A 17,481-nucleotide genomic window follows, 5' to 3' on the forward strand; every position below is an offset into this window, starting at 1 on the left:
CAGCAAATCGAAGCTAAATCAAGTGTGTGAAATGAAACCTAAAATATCGCTGCAACTTGTAGAAAAGAAGCTTCACAAACTGAGCGCGATTCAGGAAATATCGATACAGCTAGAAGAAACGCGAAAATTTTTATCGCATTTCTTCATCCTGCTGGAAGATGACGCGCAGTACGAAGACGGTTATTTTCAAACGTTGAGTCTTTGCGAGGTGAGAAGCGGTGTGGCAAATTCTAGTTCAGATTTTATTTACATGCATCCATTTTCCGTTACAGTATTTGTTTTCACGATGTGATCATACCGATCGAGATATAATTGTAGTGACCAAAATACTGAACACGATATTGGAAATAATCAACCGGGGTTATGTGAGTACGCAAGTGGTTGTCTTGTCGCTTGCCACAATTCACACTATCATGGGCCACCTGCACCTTTCGGAAGTGGTAAAGCTACGTGAAATGTTGCGAATGAAGCTGTAAGTACCATGTACCAAGCAAAGCAGACTATGGTGGTATTTGTTCTTTCCACTTGCATCCTCATGTAACGTGTTCTATCTTTTGGTATTCGTAAAAAAAGATAAAGTATTTGTTTTTTTTTGTTTTTGCTTTCTCAGCCCAATTGTTAATCAATACTTCAGGCAGATGAACAATTTCAGCATTATGTCCTCCATTGTTGGTTTTATTTACACATATGTGTATAAATACGACCCTACCGATAGGGAAGCTATGTTACAAGAGGTATTGAACGATTTTGACGATGTGACGGGAAAACTAACCGAAATGTTATTGTGGCCATTGCAATCGTTCAATTCGGTAAGTTAATCGATTTCCCTCTCTTATTCCCACTTTACTGTGTTTTATTTAAGAATTTTAACGAACAATGTCTTGGTTGTAGAAATGCCGAGACTTTCTGAACAACATTCCGGATCGAAAGTACTTTTCACTGTCTGCCCGTTTTGCAACATTCGGCGGCAGAACAATTGTACCACGTAGGGTAATGTCCAACACAATGGGTAAATATATCACAGCTGTCACAAACATACTATTTTTCAGGGCTATGATTGTATTTCGTTCGAATGGAATTCTCAGCCGCACGAGCTTTCGTTTGGCACGTTTTGTTTTGAAGGAGAATCGGACAAAGTTTCTGAAGTTAGTATCGACTATAAAGACATCTCCACGTTGGACATCTTTTCGTAAGTAATGGGAAAATCAAGCTCGCCTAACCACCAGTGAATAAGTTGCATTTCCTTTCGCTTACTACCGCCTTCAGGGACTGCAAGGAGCCGCGTGTTGTATGTGAATATGGAAAAATTACAGCGACGGGAGTTTCTATGGGAGAATCTTACCAGCTAAAGATTGCCTGTTTGGACAATGCTGAGCTACACGAACTAGCCATCTTTATAAAACCGTTCATCAACTCGATATGTAACACCAATCTTTCACATGTTGAACCATCGATCGATGAAGTCGTAATTCGGCACGACAAACTGTACAACACTGTGGATCTTAATGTTAGCAGCCACTCGTTGGTCTACGACAATAGCCAAATGGTACGGACGCCTCCAATTCCAAGAGATTCAACGTCTCCACAGGCTTTGCACTCAATGGGAATGAATGAAAATAATTGCGAGGAAAATATTAGTTTTCAAGAGCGGGACACGAATTTCAAACCTTTCGACATGCAGTGGAAAGATAAATTACTAAGCAGCTCCGCGAAAAATAAGCGCCCAATGTACGACCCGTACGATATAGCGCACATGCGAGAGGAGGAACGAGAACAACGGAGACAAAAGGGCTTTGGACCGGTTGCAAAAAGAGGAAGAGTTAAAAAAGGCGCCAGTGTTGCTAGCAGTCAGCGTACGCAACTTACGCATTGTTCAACTCCGGAAAAACAATGCAATCCAAAGGTAGTGGACATACCGCTTCCGATCGATCAAGATGAGTTATCTCCAATTGATGAAAATAGTGAGCAGGTGGATAGTGATGGCAGCGATGCCACGTACGTACCTTACACTATGTTATCAAAAACAGCGAGCCATGGTCGTGGAAATCAAAAAGGAACGGTGCGCCAAAGCAAAGCATCCGCACGTGTACTACGTAAAAAATCAAACATGAAGAAGAATGTAGAAAACAAGGGTGATTCGGGTCTGTATTAACACAATTGATTCGGATGAGGGTAATTTCTAATTTTCATTTACTTACCATTTCGCATAGGAACCGGAAAAAGACCAGCTGCAAAGGGTAGAAAAGCACAGCAATCGGGTGCTTGGTCACAGTCGACCAAGCAGATGGATGTTACTGGTTATGATGTTTCGGGTCGTTCAATGGATACAACGCTATCCAAACCGCAAACCCGTGGCCGAAGCAATACAGGAAAAACCAACTTCCTATGCGAAAGGCTGAATGCCAAAAAAACGACCACGCAAACTACTACCAAAGTGACGACCACCAAAACAACAGAGGGTGAGTATTAACGGCATTAGTCACATAGTATAATTTTAATTATTCCTTGTCATTATCAATACAGTAGGTATTGGTGCTTGTACGGATGTAGATAACAATCCATCGACAGAAATAGCGACGCTGGAGGATGTTAATATGACGCTACCGCCCGAAACCGTGCCAGTTCATGCAACACAAAAGGTTACAACACACACGAGTCTTTACAAAGTCGAAAAACATCAAGAGTACAGAGTGCAGCGTGGAGTAAATCAACTCGATTGTTGTATTGTAACCGATGCACTAACGGAAGGAGATCGTGCGCATATATTAGCACACGTAAACAAAATCATAGAAATTTTAGCTCATGCCAGGTAGGAAAATTTTAACTCTCTTAAAGGCAACACATTATTTAGTGTCGTGTGAATCTGAAAGGTTCCTTGAACCAAATGAATTTACGAATCTTCAGAGATTAAGTATTCCTCACAGACTCATGAATCCTAAACAATAGGTGAGTTGTTAAGTATTTATGAACATTGAATATTCAAAAACACTTTGAAGATTCATGAATATTTTAGAGTCGTCTCATGGTTTGGATGGGTGCTCACTGAATTCTTCATGCGTATGACTCTTCTTAAGATTCATACGAACATACACATTACTAACGTTTATATAGTGTGGCATTTGTGGTAGCTCATCATGTTCTTTTTACATTTAATTCATTTAGCAACAACGCTGGAGCTCACTGATTCAATTGAACTAAAGAGAAGTCACGCGGAATAGGATGAGAAGACCTGTACCTACTCTGATGTATGATCGACATTCATGACGTTAATTAACATGGATTGCTAATATCGTTCTAATGAATAACATACAAAAAGGAGTACATAATTTATTGTATTATTAAGCTAATAGAGTTTAGTTACTTTCTGCTAAACGTGAATTGAGCTTCGTAAACATACAAAAAACTTCCGTAATTCTTTCAAAACTTTCATTCTCGTCGTAATATAAACAATATTCAATACGTATAGCTTGTTACGGAGGCAACATAATTATTTTATCCATTCAATACATGTAACTCTACAATGATGTAGAACGATCAGTAGTGTTTTCTTGGATACAATAAAATTTACATATGAAAAATTTATAAAAGAAAACTCTATTCTAATGTAAAATAATCAAGTATTGAAGAAGAACCATACAAGCGCAGCTTCATTACATGCCCAGCAGAACGCTGGTACCAGTAGGTGCCACAATAGTTGGGTTTGGTGAGCAAGCTTGCCGGACCGACATTTCCCACGTGTCCAGCAGATGCGATAGTGTGAATAACCCCGGCAACTTACAAATTCGCGCCATCAGGGACTTTTGCACCAGTATCAAGAACGGTGTAGCATTATACTCCTGCTCAATCAGCGAACAACTCGGTGCAGTAAATGGATAATCTTCCGGTATGGTAACCGCGACTGGCGGTACACAGGGTAGATTTTTATCGTCTAGCCAACAAATTAGCTTGATCGTACGTGTACCACTGATAGCGCACTGGTCTAGCGATACCTTGAACTTTTGGTCCAGTTTAGCGATTTCACCCTGCAGAATGTGTGGAATCTCCTGTGGTGCTGTGCTGGTAACGGTGTTGGTAGAGACAGCACTACTGCTTCCAGTCGAGGTGACTGCAGTCGTTGTGCTGGTAGTAGTGGTCGCTCCTACACTAGTGACACCGCCCACTGTGCCTCCATTAGCGGTAGTGGAATCGTCCTGAGCCAGTCGCAGCTGTTTGGCCGGTGGTGGCAAATTTTTAATATCGGGTCCAAACAGTGCCTCCAAGCAGGGACGGAAAGTTCGCTGCAGGGTGTGATTTCCCGAGGCACCCTGTAGGCTGCTGGAAACGGCCTCCACTAGCGGGTTATTGGTCGGTGTTTCGCGGATTGAACCCAGTTGGCTCGTAAGTGCCGCCTCACACTTGTGCAGCGTTTCCAGCGGTATGCGAACGCTGGGATTGCTCAGGATCTCTAGCAGCCGCTTCATTTTAGCTATCTTGTCGATATCATCATTTTCCATCTTGGCTATCATTCTTTTCAATGGTTCGATGTACTTTGTGAGCGCACGGTACTTCTCTCGGTAGAGTTGTTCGTCTTGCGGATTAAGCGGGCTCGGAACGGCACCGCCTGGTTGACCGGGTGTATTTATTGAACCACCGGGTGACTGCCCAATGTTGGAGCGTTGCGCAACTCCGCTCATGTGCGGATTTGGAGATGGAATAAGAGCCGGGGAAGGTATCATCTGTCCCGGGTGGGATGGTGGGCCGTGCGCTCCAGGCCCTACTGGAGACGGGACCGATGGGGAAGGCGATTGGCGCAGAAAGTTATTTGGCGTGACGCTACGAACGGCACCGCCACCACCAGGGTACACGTTGCCACCCGGCATCATGTCTGGTGGTTTACGTACCATCGTATTCGCACCCATGCCCACAAAGTTGCCCTGCTGTCCGGTTGCTCCACCAGCCCCTGTACCGAGCATCTGGTTTGGACCGGGACCCATGACACCTCCTCCACCGGGACCGATTGCTACACCGGTATTCATTTGAGTTGGGCCAGTTTGACCCATTGCGCTGGCTTGTTGCTGTTGATGTTGCTGCTGCTGCTGCTGCTGTTGCTGCATTGCCTGTTGTTGCATTGGAACACCCGGTCCACCTGGTCCACCGATTGATCCAACAGGTCCCTGGCCCATTGCATTCAGTAAAACTTGCTGTTGCTGATGTTGTTGTTGCTGTTGATGTTGCTGCTGCTGCATCTGTGGATGTTGCCCGTGTTGTTGGAGCTGCTGTAGCTGCTGCTGCTGCTGTTGCTGAGGATGTTGCTGTGGATGCTGTGCATGCTGCTGAGCAAGCTGTTGTTGCTGATGTTGTTGATGCTGTTGCATCTGTTGGTGCTGCTGATGCTGTTGCATCTGTGCCTGCTGCTGCAGTTGGGGTTGGTGTTGTTGCTGCTGCTGCTGTTGCATTTGTTGTTGATGTTGCTGAATCTGCTGATGTTGCTGTGGGTGCTGTTGTAAATGTTGTTGTAGCTGTTGATGCTGTTGTTGCTGCTGCTGCTGCTGCTGCTGCTGTACGACTACTTGCTGTTGTACTTGACCCATGTTATTGCCAGGACCTCCATGTGCAACGCCACCCTGCACGCCAGCATTCAGCTGTCCCATCTGACCGGGCCCAAGACCCATCTGGACTTGTTGCATTCCCTGTTGTTGCTGCTGCCGAAGGACCTGATTCGGGGCCATTCCCATCGCTTGTGGATTCATGCCAGCGTTCGCTCCCACCATTGGACCCATCTGGTTCCCTGTGTTCATGGTGCCACCGACCGTACCCATCTGCTGGCCACTCATCGCGCTTTGGTTTTGCAGCTGAGCCTGAATCTGTCCCATCACCATCGGATTCATCTGATTCGGTCCACCTGGTCCGACGCCCATCTGCACTGGACCACCTTGCCCTTGACCCACCAGCCCGCCTTGCTGTTGCTGTTGTGACTGCGGCATACCGCCTTGTTGCTGTTGCTGTTGGGCCTGCTGCTGCATTTGATTTACCTGCATTGCGTTCAACTGCGTCATCTGCTGCTGCTGTCCACCCATGCCCACGATTTTGCCTCCGCTCATCCCACCCGGTCCCATACCGACACCCATCTGGCCCGGCATTCCACCGACCATTCCCGCGCCGGGTCCTTGCATTTGGTTCGGTCCCATCATTCCACCCATTTGATTACCAGGTCCCGGACCCATGCCTACTCGATTGCCCTGCATTTGACCACCCATACCTCCCATCGGCATTTGCGGCCTCAAGGAGTGCAGCAGATTGGAAGCATTACCTGCACCGCCCATTTGTCCTCCCATGGGAACACCGGGCCCAACGCCCATTTGTCCCATCATCTGCGGTCGGGTGCCTTGCGATGCAAGGTTCTGCAGAGCATTTATTGGATCCGGCATACCGCTACCGCCACCTCCACCGCCACCTCCCTGCTGATTGGAATTGCCACTTCCATCCTGTTGCGCCTGCTGTGCCGCTGCAGCTGCTGCATTTTGCTGATTCTTGTGTTTGGTATCTGAACGTGTCATATAAAAAGGATGGCAGAAATGAACAAACTTGTAAGCAAACACCGGGCCCACATCCCCGCTTATCCGGTCACCTGCTCGCCCACTTACTCATCTCTCGTACGTGCAGAATCAGCCGGGCCACAAAGCCGAGATACTCATCCTTGTTGCGAGCTTTGTGAAATACATGATTTTCCATTTCGATGCCATTTTTCGATGAAGTCATACCCGTCTGCTGGATGGCTTCATTACTGCAAAGAAGGCAAGTTTAAGCGAAAGCGTTCCGCCTGCAAACCACACTCACCACGCTCTCTTTAATCATGGCGTACATTTTATTCACGACGCTTTGTCGAAAATTGCTCGTCTTCCAGGAGATGTCCTCAGCCATGATGCGGTTGGAAAAAGTACTTTCCACATGCAGGAATCAACAATTAGTTGCACACTTTTTCGATTACACAGGAGTCGAGCTAGCAAAAAAACACTGCACAGAAGATCTAGATCTCCCGTATTGTAAATCGTCACCAGTGCAAAGAGCGAGACGGAACGCATTCGCTATCTCTCTGGTCGTGCCGAAGATTGCCGAAGTTTGAGTGATTACAAAAATTCGAACATGGCGCTGTGCTGCGAAAAATGTTCAGCACTTTCGAAATCACAACAAACAAATGTCAAACTTGCCCATTGGTAAACAAATCGTATCCCCGAATTGTGAGGGCGAAATTTTCTGAACGAAAAGTGGATAATGACTACCATTCTATCGGCACGGCGTAAGACAATATGCGCCGCATAAAGTCGCAAGACTCAAAGTACCAAACCGTAACTAAAGTGTACAGAAGAGCAATGCGCTAAAAGCATTTGCGGACGGGTGGTGGCAGATCGATACTTTGGTGACCATTCAAAATCCTTTCCAAGCTGGAAGTTATGTTTCTATTAATGATTGCAAAACTTTGCAGGCTCTTTCGTTATTGGTACCTGTGTTGGAATAGCATAAAAGGTAGCAGAAATGGACAGTGAAAATACGACGCTGTATCCTGTGAAACAGGAAGCATCTGATAATTCGGATGACTATTCCTTGCAGAGTAGTTCAAAGATCGATCAAGCCTTGGAGGCTCCTGCAACTTGTTTTCATAGTACCAAAATGGAATACTCTTCTCATGGTGCCATAGATGTGGAAGCGAGAAGGCAATTATCTACGGTTTATGGAGACTATAATACTTCTGCCACTATACAGATTAAGGTTGAACCGCAGGAATCAGGTATCGAGATACTACATGAACCAGGGGACTGTAATCTCACAGAGAGTAACGCTTTAAACGATCAAGAGTTTGTCGACCACGGGTCATATTTACCGAAAGCCAAAACAGAGCATCCTATTGTGGAAGATATATATCTGGAAGGTACAAAAATCACGCCTTCTTGTGACACCGAGCATACCGCTGTGCAAATTAAGGTTGAAGCCCAAGATCAAGTTTCGGATCAAGAGCAAGAAATGCTCTCAGATGCTGCCTTAGATCAGTATGAAGCCTCTTTACCAGGAAAGGTGGTAAAAACTGAACATATTCCAATCAGCGGGAAGTTGCAATCGCTAACTTCTGCAGAAACCCTAGATGAGCCCATTGTGGACTCTCACAGCGAACCACGTGATGATAGTTCCACAAACCAAAACACACGCGTGTATTCCGATGGGGCAGTATACGAAATACGTGTAGTAGAAGATGCCTGTCGTACAGCCAGCAACAAGGTTGCAGCAGAACAGCCATCCAACAGCAACGCCACAACAGGCATCGAACTGCATCATCAAACAGCGCAAATGAACGTTATGAATTCTATTAAAACATTGGGCGAAAATAAGCAGTACAAATGCGACAGCTGCGAGAAATCGTTTTGTGATAAAATGGAGTTAAAAATTCATAAAAGGAACCATCAATTCACGGTATGTCCAGTGTGCAAGAGAACCATGCGTACCGATTTCGTGAAAAGACATATCGCTAGGGTGCATCCGGATGATGGGATTTTACCAAGAAATAGATCATTCCCTTGCGATGAATGTGATCGAGTGTTTTCGAATGATGTGCAATTGAAGAATCATCAGCTCTCCCACAAGAAACAGGGATGTCCAGTTTGTGGCAAAATAGTACGATCCGATTATTTGAAGAGACACATGGATTTGGACCATCCGAAGGAGGTGAACTCATCTGACGGTAGTACCTACCCGTGTGATCAATGCGAAACAGTGTTAAGCAACAGGTATCTACTGTTTTTTCACAAACGCACTCACCAAACGGAAGAATGTCCGGTATGCAAGGAAACTCTCAGGGCCGGATACATGAAAATTCACATCGACATGAAACATCCAGACCACAGTACCTTGCCGGAGAATCCCGCCTTCAAATGTGACCAGTGCGACAAGTCGTTTGGATACAAAGCGGCACTAACGCTTCACAAGCGCAAGCACCGGTTGACAGAGTGTCCGGTTTGTAAAAAAACGGTCAGAGCGGATTGTTTGAAACGACATATGGACTTTAATCATCCTAACGATGCCAGTTTGCATGAAAATGCAACACGGACGGAAGGTGATCCTGCGAACGGCGGGTACCCTCTATCATATGATAGACGAACGCAACAAACGGAAGATTGTCCAGAGTGTAAGGAAACGTTCCGTAGCGACTACCTGAAGATTCATATAGCCATGAAACATCCAAACGATAGAGCCCTGCCCGAGGATCGACCATTCCAATGCGATCAATGTGACAAATCCTTTTGCTACAAAACACAGCTCAGGCTCCACAAGCGTAACCATCGTTTGACGGAATGCACAGTGTGCCAGAAGTCGATGAGATTGGATTGTCTTAAGCTGCACATGACCAGGATGCATCCTAACAACGTAAGCAGCGATAGTACGCATAACTAAATGATCCGTATTTGAGTCCTTTTATTTGCATTTAGTTTTGTCTTACTTCATGGGGTTTTTGACGCCGGTAATTTTTGGTTTTACTTGTAACGGAATGGTGTAAAAGTGCTGGGAGGATGTCAAAATTTGAAAGACATTTGGTACCAGTCTTTTCGTGTAAAAAACTGGAACCGTTACCACTGCACTGCTTTCTAAATTATAGAAATAGAAATAATGATATCAAATCTTGTCCCAAGAATTACGGGACTTAACGTATCATCCTTGAAAGATGGTACAGTTAGTGCATTAATTTGGGAAACTATGCATTAGTTCCCCAAACTCCTACGATCCAGAAGACACACATATGATACTTGAATAAGACCAACACGAGGTTTAGTAGATGAAAGTCATCAATGCCAATTCAAAATTATTATGTTAGCAAGCTCAAAACGAGGTTTTGATAAGATCAGCACGGTGGAACGCTAATTCGTTAAAAATACCCGCAATCACAGATTATCTTTGCAATAGTAAACCATATAGGTCAGATCTTTGAAAATTTTCAACTAACGACCAACAACCAACTAAGCAATAAATGAATAAATGTGTGAAATAACATTGTGTAAAGAGAGAAACACGACAGAAACATGACTAATGCTGGAATATTTGAGATAATTTATCTAGATTATATAACTTATTACAGTGGTAGTAAATTTGTGTAACATAACAGGGGAAATATTTGTTCTATTTATGAATAATTTTCAACAAACTTGGAGCCAACTCACGACATTTCTCTCTGGTGCGTGGAAAACTTTTTTAGCACGTGCGTAGGCCGATTTAATAAAAAGGCGATTCCCGGATGTGAACATATACGATAGCGCATAAGTAATAGACTACGTAATGTAAACGGAATATATACGGTGGATCATAAACGTAAAAACCACAACAAGCAGTCTCATGAAATCAACATAATTGCACACAGGCAGAGAATGAGTCAGAGTTAGCGAGTGCATTTTTGGTTTTGGGATCAAAGTACCACGAAACAAGTTCTTAAATCATGTCCAAAGCGGAAATATTGAAGGGCAAAATGCCCGTCACGATGTTGCAAGAGATATGTGCGAAAAATAAAAGCTCCTTGCCAGTGTATCAGTTTATTAACGAAGAAGTTTCCCTACACGCTCCAAATGTGAAAATATTCACCTTCAAGGTGTCGGCTTTGGGTAAGCAGGCCAATGGCGTCGGTAGATCAAAGCAAGAATCAAAGCACGAGGCGGCCTGGCAACTGATACGCTTGGTGCTGAATCTTCCGGCTTGTGCAGAGGATGATATAGTTGCCGCAGCCGGAGAGCGTGGTTCGCTGGCGGCCCTAGAGTTAGGTGCAGACCGTGTCTGTCAGGTGCGCGACATTTGCATCCAGCGTAACTTCCCACTGCCCGAAATTGAGCTCGTTCGCAACTATGGTCCTTCTCATGCACCGGTGTTCGAGTATGAGTGTCGGATCCAGGAGATAGTACGGCGCGGTGTGCATGCTACCAAAAAGGGCGCAAAGCAGATTGCCTGCCAGGAGATGATTAAAACTCTGCAATCGGTAAGTGTTGATAGGGTTACATGACCGGTCCCAAAACGTCTATTTGACTAACTTTTTATATATGAATGGTTACTTAGATGCCGGTCGAGGAAGAAAGCTTGCAACTCCTAACACTAGATATGGCTATCGAAGAGGCGGACGAAACGAACGAGAACATTATAAAAACGTATCGCGAATATACAACATCCGATATCAAGAAGAAACTTGGTGTTTCTATAGCGGATAGGCATACGTTTTTTCTCGAATTGCCTCAGGAACGGATTGACGAGGCACGCCGACTGTTGGTGGATCCGAATGAATCGGAGCGAGATAAATGTTTCCGGATAGCGACAACACTTGGATTGAAGTCTAAGATTTTGACGGCCAATCCCAATTTGCCCATGATCAAGGGCAGCCACATGAGCACATTTGAGCTGCTGAATCCCGATTTCGACTGTTTAATTATCGGAGAAGGTGAAGCATTCTACACCAATGTGTGTGAATATTTTATCCGAATGCTAAACATAAAGGTAGGCATTTAAGTTTGGATGGAGAAGCCAAAATTCCACTGAATAAAAATACAGGCATTATAGCGGACCGCTATAACCCGGGAAAAATCCGCGTAGGTCGAATCCTATATCGAAGTCGGATTATAGCGGTCCGCTGTAATAGCGTATTTCGGGGACTAGCTGTAATCATTATTTTTACCCTTCTATGTTATAGAAATTGTAGCAAATGTATTCCAATTAACGTGCTTGATCCAGTTTCACACTAAGAGCAAACCACAAGGGCAAAACCGCAAGCAAACTACACTCCCAACGATAACCGGATAAATTTTAATAAGCTCCAGTCGCGCACGTAATGCATTCAAACACCAAACCTAAATCGTCCAGGCATAACAAACCGACTGCAAAAAAGTTAAAATCATGGCTAAATAGGATGTGTGTTTGTGTTGTGGTCATCGAGTAGGCAACGGTATTGCTCCGCTCCTGTCTATACAATACTATTATGTATTTCGGACCTCATTTGAAACCGGGAAAAGAACTCCGTGGATATCAGCGAAGATCACTAGGGATGTTCCTTATGGTGAGCGATGCCCACTCTCTAAGCTCATATGTTAGGCAGAAATGTCTTCACACGCTGTTTCACACAAAATGGAGTACCGTCTCGCTGCTTGGGCTTTGAGATGGAAAGACAGTTTGAGCGTGTTGCCTACTTAAGCTGAACTGTGAAAGTTAATGGAGTTTATTTTAAAAACAAGATATTATCTACTATTTCTTTACAACAACTTAATATATTCCAGGCGCCCTGCGACGAAAACAATCTTCTACTCAACAAACAAATAGATGGTTCACAAAAAAATTCATTCAGTTTAGATACAACCGAAGCAACTTTGAACGAAAAAAGTTCCGATTATAAACCAGCGGAGAAAATTCCACGATTGAAATAATAAAGCAATATCTTAAAGATATTTGATGTTATTTAGCTTCCTTTTGGTTAAGCGTTGATAAATATATGTAATAAAGACGGATTACAAATCCAAATGCAGCTTGTTGTGGTAATGGTTATTCAATACGAGAGTATCCCAAATTGAATCGTGTTGTTGTGGATCTGGCTGGTTGCAATAACACTTTCCTTGGCCAGCCCTGGGTACTTCTAATTTTATTACGACCCATTGCAATGCATTGTTCTTAAATGGATAACAACACGTCCTAGGCCTGAAAGCAACTCCATCTTGCAAAGAAAACTTCGTCGTACACTGCCATCTAGACCTTCACGCCATGGCACGAGCTGGATCAACCATGAAATTTCATAATGTAGTTTAAATATGGTCCATCTTATTCCGGAAAATATTGAAATCATTGTGTATTCTGGACAACTAGCTTTGCAACCGTCAAATTAAAAATCATCGATTTGACATATGTCACTCGAACCCCTTTTTTCTCTTTGTTGTCAATTAATTTCTCAGCTCGCATTGTTTACACACGAGCTATCCCATATGACATTTCCCGAAGTTTGCGTTCGGTTTTTGCTGTACGGACACGAAATTTAGCGCGTTTGCGCTTGTGTTGGTGTCGAATTTACCGTATCGAGCAATACGAATCGTTTTTTTACTCAATTTTGTCAATGTGTAGTGGCAATTGCAACCGCGATCGGAAAAGATCGAGAGTGAAAGAAGAACACACTCATGCACACAGTCCGTGAGGCCGTCGGTAAATGTTGTGCTCAGCTGTGGTGAAGCAACTTGCATGATGGACGCTTGTAAGTCGGCCGTGGAGCAGTGAAATATTAGTGCATCATGTTGCATAAGGTAAGATAAAGTGTAGGATAATGTTTGGGACCTTTTCTAATATCATTTTTCTCTGGTTCCTTGTGTTTCAGACGACGATTCCAGGAGCGACCGACGGCGTCATTGGAAGCGTCATCCGCACAGTCATGTACTCAGCGAGGGAAGGCTGCATTCGTTCAGCCGTAAAAGTGTTTTTTTTTTTCTATTGTTTCGCAGTGTTTTCACAGTTTCTATTTTCTAAGTGCAGTGAAAGTAGTGTGGAAGTGACCAAATTATTTTTATATTAAAAATAAAGTAAAGTATTTCGTATAGCAAGTGTTGTGCATCGTACTGTGTTTCCTTTGTCGCCGAAAGAACGAAAGAAATGGAAGGGAAAACTAACACTAACACATGGAAAGAAATATGTCTCGATACTCGAAGAGGACACGAACGCCGGAGAGACACGAACACGCACACATGTTCAAAACCTTCTCAATAACGACGCCTTTCGCGAAGGTATTGAGAAATTATTGAAAAGGTTTTGTATATGTATGGGTGGGATTTTGCCAGGTGGGATAGCTGTGGTTGGGATTTTGCAACTGATAGATTATCAAAAACAGGGCGTAATTATGAACTCTGCAACAAAGGTAAGGATTCGAACGGTTGGTGTGTGCAGAAGGAACAGGCTAAACATAAGATTTTTTCCATTCGATAGGTGGGTGAAATTTTTACAGCTGCCGGTGCCGCATTCAATAGCTTAGGAGAGCTAACGATGCAGCTTCACCCTTCGTCAGATTCTCCGACCGGGTAAGGATTTGCTGTTTTTTGCTCTTCACTATTGGACCCTTTAAAAAATGTACCATTTTACACCCATCCATTCATAAGGAGCAAATGGACAGATGAAGAAATAGAGATGCTTCGATCTGCAGTCACACGATTCAGTGAAGATTTGAGCAAAATCAGTCAACGCATCAAGGGACGCACAGTGTAAGTGTTCTGTTCGTGCCTAGAGAGCACGGCTCGTTCATTGGCCCTGTTTCTTCATCTGATCCTACCGGAATGGTTGGGATGAAAGAACAAACGCAATTATGGTGTGTGTGCATTTTGTTTTAGTTCACAAATTCGGCATACGCTGAAGAAGAAAGCGTTCGAAGATGCCGGCCTACCGATGAGACAACATACGCAAACAATTCCCGCACAACCGCATCTACAGCAGCAACATGTACCACCACCGCAACAGCAACAGCAGCAAATCATCGTTACCTCGTCCACAGTGACAAATTATGAAGAGACAGTTCCACCATCGACCATCATAGGCCATCCGATGGTGATTGAGTCGGTCATAAAGGACGAAAATACGGATTCCAGCGGGCTTCTGTGCCAAACGGCCGATATTTCGATGACCTTAAATCGTCTCAATACACAGGAACACGAAGCAGACGTAGAAGGCATGGGCTCGAGCGAAATGAAGCTCGAGTTCGAACCCGGCACGGAAGAGGTGGCCGGGTGAAACGAGGATGATTTTTACTATAGCGAACCGAAAGATTAATACTTGCAACTAACTGATGTGCTTCAACACGGTATTCTCTTAGCGGTATGAAACAAGCGTTTGGTTAAGCTGTAAAGCATTATGATAAGCTGCACTATGAAAATGAAACCCTTGTTACAAATAGATTCTTCTGTGGCCAATTTTGTGACCGCTAAACGATCTCTAACAGAAATATTAGTCGTACATGTTGGTTGTGCTAGTGGCTAGGGGAGGTTACACATGTGCATAGAAGGGTTTTACATGTCCACCCAGCGAGTGGAGATCTAATAATGCGTTCAATGCGAGGGGTTTATTTTGCAATGAATAAAAATGTGCATCCTATCATGGATTTTGTCTTATTGTGTGAATTTTAGTATTTCTTTGTATTCGCAGTAAAGCAGTAGTTCAAAGAAAATGTCCGTTTTAGGATTATTATAAAGAAAAACTACTCATGTATTGGATTGGAAATATTTCCATTGGCAAGTATGCGTATTCAACAGTACTTATTCACATAAAGTACATAAAATACAGTAACAAACACAAATTCGGACGATTTCACAGAGTAGTTCTTCGAAGCGCGAGTTTGCCATACCTAACAGAGTGTCGTCTTCAGCCATCGGACACCAAAAACAAAAATAAAATCTTTCAAAGAAAATATTTACATATTTAGTACTTGTCGTACCGGTTATTAAGTTTGCCAAACGGTGTACGTTTAAAGATGAAAAAGCAAATTATAATTGGTCGATGATATCCTGACCGTGGCTACGTTGATTGGGGTACGTGATGAGGATGCCGGACTAGCATCTTACCAGGGGAGTGCTCATCAGCGATCCATTCGGTACGAAGTGTAGAAGTGCACATGCGAGCTCGTTAGCTGGATCAAGTGAAGCCTAACCTGTCGGAGAATGGGTGCAACCAGGGTGGATGGGAGAACCCCGAGTTTCCTTAGAACGGATTTTTCACCTGGTCAAAGTCTTTACAAAATGTAAACAGTATTTTCAAACTTATCCACATTGCTTGCTTGCGAAACGCAACAACTGATTTGGTTTTGAAGAATATTCCACAATTAGAGGAAGTAAGTAGTTGAGTTCCAGCACCATGCGTCTCCATGTGATAGCCATATTGGCAGGTTAGTGATTAAGTCCTAAAATAGAGAACGTATTATTTCAACACATAACTTGCAAATCCTTTCATAACGTCTCAAAACAAACTTCTGCTACGCAAATACTAATCGCTTCGAGTCTCTTTCCCTTGAACAGATTCACCCGCAAACAATGTGCAAACACAAACCAATACGTAATGTGTACCGCTGGATCACAGTAGCGCGCAAGAAGCAACAAAAAAAAACAACAAATATCATACCGCGCCACAGAGGAAGTGGGCTAACCGCAAAACGAAGACGATTTAAAAACAGCGAATGCGGATTAAACTGGTTCGCGTAACCGGCTACTCCCCGGTATCCCGGGCTTTGGAGAGAGAGAACACGACTAGTCGTTTATTTTTGTTCCGTGCTATCAATTCCGATGCCGACCCCACTCAAACCGGCTGCTGGCACCTCCGCGCCACCACCAACACCATATGTCCGACTCACTTCAGATTTATTCGATTTTCTTCAGGGTCTCTTGTTTGGTTTTTACGCGCCGCCCGGCTTTTGATGCAGACACCAGGCAGTGGGACGGGTGGTTTTGTTTTCGTAAATAGTACGTTCGCGAACAGAATGCGTGGGAAAGGTAGAGTGGGTGCCGGGCAGTGGTTCAGCAGGGGATGGGGTATGCATTTGGATGGCAGTATGTAGCCGCTACTGCGTGCCCCTTGGTTGTGTGGTCGAGGGTAGTAAGCAGCGTTGTAACCGGTTCCGACCAGTTATCGCTTGGAGCGCCCCCGACCATTATGTAGATCAACGGGCGGGGTGGCATCGTCATCTTTGGAACCGGTTGCGTCGCGATAGTCGCAACCGGTGTCGTCGCTTGGCGTTGTTGTGGTGTGTGTTGTCGCCTAGCGGAAGTAGTGTCACCCGCAGTCTCTGTTCCATTCTCTGTATCTCCCTTTCGGTGTGGCACTTTCTGCTTTGTTTTGGTGCTGGTGGGTGCTCGGGAGCGTGTTCGCGGATGAACGAACTGTGGGTAGCGCGCGTGGAGTAGCGCACGTCGCACAGCGCGGCGCACTAACTGCGCGCAAGGTCTTTGCAGGCGAAGGACGAACGATCGCCACATTTGTGGACAGAATCGATTTTTTGTGCGTTCGACGGGACGGTTTTTTTTTTCAATCGTGTACCATTCTGGTAATTTCAGGTGTTATAACATTTATAGCAGAAAGGGAAAGTGTCCAGAATGAGTTAAATATTTATGGAGGTTTTTCAATTTCAATGTATTACTCTAATCGAACTAAAGACGAGTCTAAATCCTAAAGGTTTTATATTTTTCGATCAAGTCCATGTGAGCCCATCATTTTGTTCTATTGACAGAAGGGTCGATCTAAAAATAGATTCCATCAGTTACTTGGATCGTGCTTATCAGCCTTACCACTACCAACTACTACTACGCAACACAGGACAGGGTGTGTTCTAGGGATGTTCCACATTTACAGGCGAACTCTTTATTTTCCTCCAGATATGTATACAAACGCCCAACGTTTGCAGTCATCCTCTTTACTAGGATAATCCCAAGGTTTAGTGTACGATTCGGACCCAAGAATTGTTCCACAAGGCAAAGCAGTGGCCAT

The 17,481-nt window shown here is 44.1% G+C and overlaps 5 protein-coding genes across 8 annotated transcripts; 4 read left to right on the forward strand and 1 right to left on the reverse strand.

Annotated features, from left to right (window-relative positions):
* The first annotated feature begins 18 nt into the window (after nucleotides 1–18).
* LOC128302362 (uncharacterized) lies at nucleotides 19–3,572 on the forward strand. 2 transcript variants are annotated; one of them, XM_053039172.1, is made up of 9 exons: nucleotides 19–208; nucleotides 273–472; nucleotides 611–809; nucleotides 892–990; nucleotides 1,050–1,189; nucleotides 1,267–2,141; nucleotides 2,211–2,459; nucleotides 2,524–2,809; nucleotides 3,163–3,572. In XM_053039172.1, the coding sequence occupies exons 1-9, from the start codon at nucleotides 32–34 to the stop codon at nucleotides 3,182–3,184; spliced, it is 2,247 nt and encodes a 748-aa protein (XP_052895132.1). In that variant the 5' UTR covers nucleotides 19–31; the 3' UTR covers nucleotides 3,185–3,572. The 2 variants fall into 2 exon arrangements, with proteins under 2 accessions (XP_052895132.1, XP_052895133.1); XM_053039173.1 differs by having other exon boundaries at nucleotides 2,527–2,809.
* On the reverse strand, nucleotides 3,462–6,977 carry LOC128302361 (mediator of RNA polymerase II transcription subunit 15). The gene is made up of 3 exons (XM_053039171.1): nucleotides 6,842–6,977; nucleotides 6,624–6,763; nucleotides 3,462–6,523 (listed from the first exon to the last, which is right to left on the reverse strand). Exons 1-3 carry the CDS (start codon nucleotides 6,898–6,900, stop codon nucleotides 3,651–3,653), a joined length of 3,072 nt encoding a protein of 1,023 aa, XP_052895131.1. The 5' UTR covers nucleotides 6,901–6,977; the 3' UTR covers nucleotides 3,462–3,650.
* Nucleotides 6,978–7,512: 535 nt separating this feature from the next.
* Nucleotides 7,513–10,212, forward strand: LOC128302630 (zinc finger protein 425-like). Its single transcript, XM_053039496.1, has one exon. The coding sequence runs from the start codon at nucleotides 7,513–7,515 to the stop codon at nucleotides 9,418–9,420; it is 1,908 nt and encodes a 635-aa protein (XP_052895456.1). The 3' UTR covers nucleotides 9,421–10,212.
* Nucleotides 10,213–10,358: 146 nt separating this feature from the next.
* LOC128300864 (RISC-loading complex subunit tarbp2) lies at nucleotides 10,359–12,489 on the forward strand. Of its 2 annotated transcripts, XM_053037092.1 has the most exons (3): nucleotides 10,359–10,984; nucleotides 11,062–11,493; nucleotides 11,687–12,489. In XM_053037092.1, exons 1-3 carry the CDS (start codon nucleotides 10,454–10,456, stop codon nucleotides 11,693–11,695), a joined length of 972 nt encoding a protein of 323 aa, XP_052893052.1. In that variant the 5' UTR covers nucleotides 10,359–10,453; the 3' UTR covers nucleotides 11,696–12,489. The 2 variants fall into 2 exon arrangements, with proteins under 2 accessions (XP_052893052.1, XP_052893051.1); XM_053037091.1 differs by having other exon boundaries at nucleotides 11,062–12,489.
* Nucleotides 12,490–13,813: 1,324 nt separating this feature from the next.
* LOC128300865 (chromatin complexes subunit BAP18) lies at nucleotides 13,814–15,108 on the forward strand. 2 transcript variants are annotated; one of them, XM_053037093.1, is made up of 4 exons: nucleotides 13,814–13,879; nucleotides 13,948–14,039; nucleotides 14,118–14,219; nucleotides 14,346–15,108. In XM_053037093.1, the coding sequence occupies exons 1-4, from the start codon at nucleotides 13,862–13,864 to the stop codon at nucleotides 14,740–14,742; spliced, it is 609 nt and encodes a 202-aa protein (XP_052893053.1). In that variant the 5' UTR covers nucleotides 13,814–13,861; the 3' UTR covers nucleotides 14,743–15,108. The 2 variants fall into 2 exon arrangements, with proteins under 2 accessions (XP_052893053.1, XP_052893054.1); XM_053037094.1 differs by lacking the exon at nucleotides 14,118–14,219.
* Nucleotides 15,109–17,481: the final 2,373 nt, after the last annotated feature.

Source organism: Anopheles moucheti, chromosome 3, assembly GCF_943734755.1.
Source record: "Anopheles moucheti chromosome 3, idAnoMoucSN_F20_07, whole genome shotgun sequence".
NCBI lineage: Eukaryota > Metazoa > Arthropoda > Insecta > Diptera > Culicidae > Anopheles > Anopheles moucheti.